The 8,737-nt window shown below is 61.4% G+C and overlaps 2 protein-coding genes across 4 annotated transcripts in view; both read right to left on the bottom strand.

Moving 5' to 3' along the window:
- Positions 1-250: 250 nt before the first annotated feature.
- TEKTIP1 (tektin bundle interacting protein 1) lies at positions 251-3,252 on the bottom strand. Its single transcript, XM_007460341.1, has 4 exons — positions 3,188-3,252; positions 760-1,025; positions 529-654; positions 251-429 (listed from the first exon to the last, which is right to left on the bottom strand). The coding sequence occupies exons 1-4, from the start codon at positions 3,250-3,252 to the stop codon at positions 251-253; spliced, it is 636 nt and encodes a 211-aa protein (XP_007460403.1).
- Positions 3,253-6,832: 3,580 nt separating this feature from the next.
- Positions 6,833-8,737, bottom strand: part of FZR1 (fizzy and cell division cycle 20 related 1) — a 7,076-nt gene continuing 5,171 nt past the window's right edge. For 2 of the 3 annotated variants that reach the window (XM_007460339.1, XM_007460340.1), the window contains 5 exons: positions 8,567-8,737; positions 8,184-8,417; positions 7,780-7,884; positions 7,243-7,335; positions 6,833-6,874 (listed from right to left, as the gene is read on the bottom strand). In XM_007460339.1, coding sequence (XP_007460401.1) covers positions 6,833-6,874; positions 7,243-7,335; positions 7,780-7,884; positions 8,184-8,417; positions 8,567-8,737 — 645 coding nt within the window. Of the gene's footprint in view, positions 6,875-7,233; positions 7,336-7,779; positions 7,885-8,183; positions 8,418-8,566 lie in introns of all 3 variants that reach the window. The other variant, XM_007460338.1, reaches the window with a different exon arrangement.

Genomic DNA, 8,737 nt, shown 5'->3' with positions numbered 1-8,737 from the left:
GCTGACAGTGAATAAAGAGCCGCCTGGGGCCAGGACTGTGCCTTGGCCTGGGACCCAGGGTAGGGGGAGCCGAGGGCAGGAGAGGTCGTCTGTCTGACTCTGCCCTAAAGTTTGGTCACTAGGGTCCTGGTTCAGAGCTCCCTTCCTCTGGCTGCCTGACCTCCCCAGGCCCCAGCCCGAGGTGGACAGACGCCTTGTGGGAGAGGCGCCAGGTCCCTGAAGAGCCACACTGGGCAGCACGAGATCTTTATCAGTGACTGGGCGTGTAGACGCGTGGGGGCTGCTGGTTGGTGGAGGGGCAGCAGAGTTCCAGGTCCCACTGCCGGTAGTTCTGGGTGGTGTAGCGCGGGCACTCGGGCGCCGACAGGTATGGCACGTAGTCACACGCCTGCCACAGCGGCTTGACCCCAAATTGGTGCCTGTGGATCACTGGGGGGCCAGGACCCGGGTCACCGGCTGGCCCCACCTCCTGGCCCCCGGCGTCTCACCGCCAGCCCCTGGGTCGCCTGCCCCCTGGCCCAAGCTCACCGTACTCCTCGTCCCGGATGGGTCTGTCTGTCCACAGCACGCTCCCGTACTGCGCGCGGGGGTCCCTGTACTGCGCAGGGATGATGGGGTCGTACCAGGCGGTCTCCCGGAGACGCTGGGTGTAGGCTGTGGGGTAGGGGTCAGGGGTCATCTCTGCACCTGTGGGCGTCACGCCCCCCCCCGCCCCCCCAGGCAAGCCTGGTGTCAGGGAGGGCCGGGCTGGGCACTCACTCGAGGGCACGCTGGGCATGCTGCGCTCCCAGGGGCTGTGGCATCCGTGCCTGCGGGCATAAGCCTCGAAGTGCGGGCTGTCCAGAGTCTGAGAGAGCATGTTCCAGGCTTCTCGGGAGTCCGAGTTGGCCAGGCCCATGTACCACAGCTGACCGGCCGCGTCGCGTCCCATGGGTGTGTACTTCCAGCACATCTCCTGCTTCATGGCCGGCGTCTGGTGGGGCCCCTCCTGGGACAGGTTGTCATTGCTGAGGGCGGGGGTGGGAGGAGAGAGACTGAGTTTTCGACACCCCCTGCCCTCGCTGGGCCTCTTCATCCCCATCACCAGCACTGAGGGTGCAGAACGCAGAAGCCTGGCCCGAGGTGCGGGGGGCCTTGTCTGTCCTTCAGTACTGGACACCCTCCCACCCAGGCTGGCAGAGGGTGGGAGGCTGACCCCCTGTAGCCCCTCCTCTCTGCCACATCCTCCCCAACCCCCAGGACCTCCTAAACATTTCATCTTTTCTTGCCTCTACTAAGTCCTTTGCCCAGCCTCCCAGACCTGCAGGCCCTTTCCTCCAGGAAGCCTCCCTGGCCTGGAGGTGCACCAGGAGGACGTGGTCTCAGCTATGGCTCAGTGAGTGGTGCAGGTTTCACCGTCATTGGTCTGGCCTGGGAGCCGTGGGTTGGGGACACTGGGACAGTGTATGGGGAGCCCAGGCTCCCAGGGAGACCTTCGGGGTACCCTTGTGCCATCGCCACCCGCCCAGCTATTGGGGCCAGCGGGGAGTGAAAGCAAGCTCACATTTAAAGGAGAAACTATTGCAGCTACACAGGAGTGCCTGTTCCAGGGGCCTCTGTTGCCAGAGCCCGTCCCAGGCTGAAAGCATCAGGAGGGCTTGCTCCCCTGAGGAGGTGGCAGTGATGTGAGGAGGGTCCCGCTTGTGCAAAGGCCCTGGGGCAGCAGGGATGGTGTAAGGAACAGAGGCTGGCAGAGCAAAGAGGGAAGTGGAAATATGCTAACGATGGCAAAAATCAAACCTCAATGAGATACCATCAAAACTAAAGCTATCCTTCGGGAACACCCTTACAGCACCACTGCCCAAGAGACAGACATGGGCACATGCTCTGACCTGGCGAGCTCGCTCCAGGGAGATGCCCTAGGGAATGAGCCCGTGGCCCCAAGATGGTCCAAGCAGGGCTGCTGATAAAACGTTCTCCCCTGTGCCTGCTTGAAGTTCCCACTCCACACGGAAAACCAGAAACCCACGTTTCATAAGAGGTGGGCTCGGCCTGGTCAGTTCCAGGAAGTGGCCGCAGGCTGGTTTGCCACTTGCAGGGAGGGGAGTTTGGGGACCGTCTGGTGGGCCCCACTCTTTTGAACTACAAAATGAACCAAAACTACAAAACGCACCTGGCTTGTAAAAAGGAATTAAAACAGTCAAAAAGAACACACAATGAAAAGTGAGTCTCTGTGTCAATTACACCTCAAAAAAAACTAATAAAAGAACATCGCGTTATGGCTGGAAAACATTTTTTTCTCATAGTAAATGAATGACTTTTTGACCTAGGATCAAGAAATCTAATGGCATTTAAATAAATAAAAGTATTGGAAAAAGCAGTGAGTCTCCCTGACCTAGCTGCCAGTCCCCTCCACCAGGGCCGCCACTCTTACTGGTTTCTGCTTCATTCCAGAAGCAGCGTGTAGGCACGAGCCATTCCATCCCATCACACGCCTGTGGGAACCTGCTTCTATCGTGGTGGCACAGCTTTTTTTTTTTTTACTTAATTTTCTTGGAAATGGAGCAGCAGCAAGGGCACTGACTCGCCTTTTCTGTAAAGCAGCATGGTGACCCATTATAGTTTATTAACACTTATTAATGGGTCCTCTAATGGGTTGAACGTGTCCCCCCAGTTCACGTCCACCCAGAATCTCAGAAGATGACCTTACTTGGAAATAGGGTCTTAGCAGATGTAACTTAAGACAGGGACATGCCGGGTCAGGGGAGGTCACGAGACAAGGGACGCCACGGACTGCCAGCACCCCCAGAAGCCAGGAGGGACACGGGGCAGATGCTCCCTCACGGCCTCAGAAGGCCCCAGCCCTGCTGACACCTTGGTCTTGGGGCTCCTGGCCCCCAGAGCTGGGAGAGGTAAATTCTGTGCTCGAGGCCGCCCCCTTGTGGGGTTGTTCCAGCAGCGCAGGGCTCCCGGGAACCTATCTGCTCTGCTGGCTGGCTGTGTGTGTGTCCTGCATGCGTGAACCACCACGTGTGACCTGCGTGTATTCCTGCCAGGTCCCAGGCCTGGTGCAGGTGGGTGGGGAGGGTGCAGGGAGCAGGTGCAGCACCCAAGTACCTTTATGGAGAATGAAAGATGCTGGTGGGAAGCAAACCCAAAGAGGAAGTGCAGGGGCAGGACGTGCTCACCTGTATAGAGAGATGCCAGGAGGTTCACTTCCAGGGTCCCCCAGGGGACGTAGGGCCGGGCAGCCTCCTGCCTCAGGGTCTGCATGTCTGCCTCTCGGTGCCCAGGGGCTCCTGCCTCCAAGGCCTGCGGGGCCATTGTTGACAGCTACAAAGGCAGCCCGGCGTCCTGCCAACAGCTGGGTCTGATGGCCACCATCCAGGCCACTGCCTCGCCCCCAGCTGTGGGGCCGAGCCGCGAGAGCAGAGGCTGGAGGAGGAGGTGGGCACTCCTCTGGGTAGGGCCGACCTGGGGCTCAGCCCTCCCACCTCTTTGCCCCCCAACACAGCCGCATGGGGGCCTCCAAACCCAATGAAGCTTCTGAATTTCCTTTCCACAACCTCAGCCCTACCCTTCCAGGTGCTCAGGCCAGCAGCCCTGCAGCCCCCAGTTCCTCCCTTCTCACTCCACCCCCGTCCAGTCCTTCATCTGTTTCCAAAATACGTCCAGCACGAGAATCTGCACACGCGTGTTCACAATGGCACGATCCACAACAGCCAAAGAGCAGAAGCAACCCAAATGCCCACCAACTGCAGAACAGAAACCCAAAACAGGGTCCCTCCACACACTGGAACGTTAGCCGTGAAAAGAGGTGACGCGCTGACACAACCTTGAGAACACAAAGCTCAGTGAGAGAAGCCAGACACAAAAGTGTCTGATTCCATTGATGGGAAACGTCCGGAACAGGCAAATCCACAGACACAGAGGGTGGATTCATGGTTGTCAGGGGCTGGGAGGGGGATGGGGATGACTGATAATGGGGATGGGGCTTCTTTGGGGGGTGATGGAATGTTCTGGAATTAGATGGTGGTAGCCAGCACAACACAGTAAATGTACTAAAACCCACAGGATTGTACACCTTAAAATGTTACACACGTTTCACTACACTTTAAAACATTCACAAGAAATCCAGAACCTGCCTGCCTTTCACCATTTCCACCTGCTTGTGGCCGCAGTCCTGTCATTGCCTGCCCGGGCAGGGCGTCCTCCTTGGTCGCTGCGCCCCTGCCCACCTTTTTCCAGGTCTCCACACCAAGGGGAAGGGTGTCCCTTCCCCTCTCTGCCCACAGCCCTCCAGGGTCCCGCTCTCCCTTCTGGGGTAACAGCCCAAGTCCTCCCCAAGGCCCTGCACAACCTGCCCTGTCCCCTCCCTGCCCTCCCCTCCTCCCTCTCTCCCCCTTGCTCACTCTGCTCCAGACACAGGGGCCTCCTGGCTGTTCCTCCAGCTCACCAGGCACAGTCCTGCCCCAGGGCCTTTGCATGGGTCCACAGCCTGGAGCACCAGCTCTGCCCGGGTGTGTCCGTGCCCCCGCTCAGGCCCTTGCTGACATGTCAGCCCTGGGCTCAAGCTGCCCTCTCCCAAGGTCCATGCCACCCTTCACACCGTGACGGCCACATGCACTTACACTCGGTCGTCCACTCCCTGACATACAGAAGCTCCTCAAGGGCAGGTCTGGGCTCTGGCCTCCCTTGTCCCTGGCTGCCCAGGATGGGGATCTTCCCCGGGCTTGCGGGGAGGGCATGGGGTGAGCCACCAGTTGTGGGCAGCTGCTCACTGCAGAGCCTCACCTCCCTTCCTTCTCAAGACCCCTGGGGCCCCCGGGCCCGCAGGCCCACCCAGTGTCACAACCCCTCTGGTCCAGGCTGCTTTCCTCCCTGGGGCCTCCTGGCCCTCCCCACGCACAGGGTGCTGGGCCAGCAGTGTCCCTGCTGGCCCCGGAAGCCCATCTGTCAGGCAGAAGTGCCGCCCCCTCTACCCTGGGCCAGGCCTCGCTATGTGCTCAGACCACCAGCCCCAGGCCCACCCTCCACTTCCCAACAGAACCAGCCTGGCTGCAAGGACTGGCCTGGATCATGGGGCCATGAATTCAGGGACCCCGGCGCCCCCTGCTGACCGCCTCTGAGTGGCCCCCGCAGCCTCTCCCCCAGAGCCAGCCACTCCCCACCGGTTTGTGACATTCAGGCCGCTCTGGGGTCCCGGTGTGTGCAGACTCCAGATGGATCGAGAGACAGGCAGCCCCAGCTGGGCACGACGCACATGGTTTAATGACGGCGATGCTGAATTCCAGGAGGAGCGAGGTTCACCTGCGCCAGGCGTGCAGTAGACAAAGGACTGCTCTCTTATTTAAAAAAAAAAACAAACAACAAAACTCAAACAAAAATAAGATCTGGACCCATCGGAATACACACATCTATGTACACTGTTCCTGCTCGTCCCCGCCCGTCCCCAGCAAGCAGCCGGGATGGGCTGGGAGGCGGGACCCACCCTTCCCCAAGTTCGTGCAGGCTCAGCCGCCTGCCCCTCCGAAGAAGACCTTAAGAGATGTGACCTCTGTCTCCCCCAGGGGTAGGGGTGGGCCACTGCTCTCCCCCAGCAAGCCTTACCATTTTGGGGACTGATTTACAGAAACACAGAAACAAATCCAAAGGAAAGTCACAGATACACATATACACATGCACACGTGTGGCTGGCTGAGCGGAGCACAAGGCCCTCACAACCGGAGGAGCGGGGGCTCCGGCAGAGCCGGGGTGACCGGTGGGGCTCTGCGGGGCCCTCCCTGGCCACACTGGACCCCCGCCCTGCCCAGGCCACATCCATCAATGTCCTCTGACCTGGGAAGGGGAGAGGGAGGGAGAGGAGAGGCAGGGTGGCTGCTCAGGCCCCCGGCCACACACCGGCCCCACCTCCCTCCTCCGTCTCACCTGAGAACAGGGCAGAAGAGGACAATGAGGTGGCCCAGGGTCAGGGGGAGCTCAGGAAGCTTCTGGGGGAAGCCTCAGGTGCCCCCTCCCCCAGCCGAAGGCGCAGATGGACAGGACCCACTAGGGTGGCCTGGAGGAGACGGGGCTGGGGAGGAGGGCTGGGCGCCCACAGGACCTGACCCGCAGGGTCAATTCTGCCCTCAGGTTACCCTGACCTGCCGCCCAGCAAGCTGCAAGAACCACAGTGGGCTGTGACCCCGTGAGCGACAAGGACAGTTGGGGCGAGCCATCATGGCGAACAGGTCCCACATCAGTCTCCCTCAGACAACAAGTCCGCCTCAAGGTGACCTCCTTTGGCGTGTGGCCTGCTCCCAATGCCGTGCCCCTGAAAGAGCCACCGGTCGGCTGCTGGGGCAGGGAGAGCAGAGGTGGCTGCAAAGAAACCTCTCGAGTGGGGACGTCGTTTCGATCCACGGGCCAACCTGAGCCGCCATCCTGCCAGGCCCTCCCCCGGCCGACCGGCCTGGTGTCCAGCCATCTGTCCCGTAGCAGGTGTGGGCAGCAGTGAGCACGAGTTTCCGGGCAGAGCCTGAAGCCCCAGCGAGGCGGTGATGGACACGGACGGAAGGAGGCGGCATCCAGGAGGCGTCCATCCCTCTCCGAGAACAGCCGTCCGAGCCGGGGCCACCCAGGGTGGAGGGATCCAGAGGCCCCACTCCTGCTGGTGCCCGAGCCCGGCCCCACCCCAAACACCGGCTGACAGGGTTCACAATCAGGCTTTAATAGAACCTTCAGGGTCTCTCCAGGCCCGGCTCCCGCCCCACCCTGGCTGCCTGTCTTCCTCTGGGGCCCATGTTCGGGGGAGGGGAGGGTCCATGCACGCTGAGAGGTGGCGCTCTGCGACCAGGACAGCACGGCCATGGGTTTACCGGATCCTGGTGAAGAGGTTGAGGACGGACACGGATTCCTGCAGGGCACACAGGAGCGACGCTGAGCCCTCGGTCTGGTGACCTCCCACAGGGGCCAGCTGCGGGCCTGGGCCGCTGGGCTGGTCGCCAGCCGCTTGGGCACGGGAAGGAAGTTCTGCCTCGAGGGACCCCGAGGCTCCGGGCCTGAGGAGGGGCCTGTGCGGGCACCTTGCACGGCCAGTGCCCCAGGATGTGCAGGGACACCAGGTGATGCAGGAGGAGAGAGGGGGTGTGGGGATCCCAGGGAGGGCACAGCTGACGGGGTGACTGGGGCTGGCTGAGCGGCGGGGGCGGGGCAGGAGGCCCCAGGACAGGCTGAGGGCACGCACGTGGGGGAACATCTGGCGCTGATACCGACCCACTTTACCTTTGTCGAACGGGTTTTGCTAAAGACATTCCAGAACCTCAGGGTTTCATCTCCAGCACCAGTGACTATGGCCTCTCCGTCAGGGGACATGGCCTGTGGGAGAAGAGAGACCCCCCCCGCTGTCCCTGTGGCCTACGGGCAAAGCCGTGAGAACACAAAGGATGCTACACCCCGCTCTGTGCAACTGAGCAAAGGATTTGCTGGTTTAAGCACAAAACTTTTTTCTAGAAAAAATCAAAATATTGAAGAGTGAATGGATTTGGGGAGGGGCTCCTTTCTCCAGACACACGCAAATGGTTATTTGGTGAAACATCTAGAGATGATCTGAGGGGTTGGATGTGGGTTAGTCGTGGCATCTTCTATTTTTATGTGGAAACAAACACCTGGAGATTATAAAGGCAGGCAGAGCTGCCCCTGCTCACAGGGCAGGGGCGTTGGTGAAACAGATTCAGAGTGATGATCCTGCACCCTACCGTTCAGTCCCAGAGCCCGAAGCTGGACCAGATGGAGGAACCGGGCCCAGCTGGGGAGACTCACCAGGTAGAGAACCCGGTAGGAGTGCCCAGTCAGCTTGGCCACCTGTGTCAGGGATGGGTATTTCCAGACGAGGATCTGGTTCTGCGAGTAGCCGTGCGTGCTCACCTAGGGGACACAGAGAACGCTGTCAGAGCCTGGGGCCCCCCCCTCCAGTGGGCCCAGGGTGCAGAACCCCCCAGACACAACCACCGAGGCACAAGGACACCAAGGCACGCCCGCAGGGTACAGAGACCACAGGTGTCAGCCCTCAGCCCCGCACCCTGGTCGATGACTGGCTCCAGACAGGGAACCACACTGCACATGAGAGCCCTTGGGCCTCTCCTGCGGTCACTGGGCACAGGTACCGGGTCAACTTCTGCCAGACCTGGATGGCCGAGGCCTGGCCTCCTGCGCCCCACACTCACCAGCTCATTGGCGTGCTTGGACCAGGCGAGGTTGCACACCTGGGAGCCGGTGTCGATGCACTGCAGCGGCTGCCCCGTGAGAGTGTTCCAGAAGCGGATGCAGCGGTCAGCTGTGCCGCCGCCGGATGCCAGCAGCCCGTGCTGGTGCGGGGACCAGGCAATGGCCTTCACGGCCGCCAGGTGCTCTGTGTACTGCTGCACGGGGCTCAGGCTTGAGTGGTTCCAGACCAGCAGCTGTGGGGACGGGGCTGTGAGGCCCGGGCAGCTTGGCCCCCAAGGGAAGGCAGGGCCCATCTTGGCCTCCCTCGGGGTGCACCCCTGTCAACCCTGCTCCATGGCACGGGGGCCGGCGGGGAGGGAGGGAGGGCAGGGGCTGGGCCTACCTTGTTGTCGTTGCCCCCTGAGGCGAGCAGCTGGTGGTCCGTGGACCACTTGAGCCCACACACCTCCTGCCGGTGGCCCTGCAGCCGCCGCTCTGACTGCAAGGGCGGCGTGCGGATGTCCCTCTGCAGGATCATGCGGTCCCGGCTCCCAGACGAGAGCTGGTCGGCATT

The sequence above is a fragment of the Lipotes vexillifer genome, unplaced genomic scaffold (assembly GCF_000442215.2).
Source record: "Lipotes vexillifer unplaced genomic scaffold, Lipotes_vexillifer_v1.1 scaffold225, whole genome shotgun sequence".
NCBI classification, from domain to species: Eukaryota; Metazoa; Chordata; class Mammalia; order Artiodactyla; family Lipotidae; genus Lipotes; species Lipotes vexillifer.
Note: the sequence above shows the minus strand (reverse complement) of the source record. Positions and strands in the feature narration are given on the sequence as shown.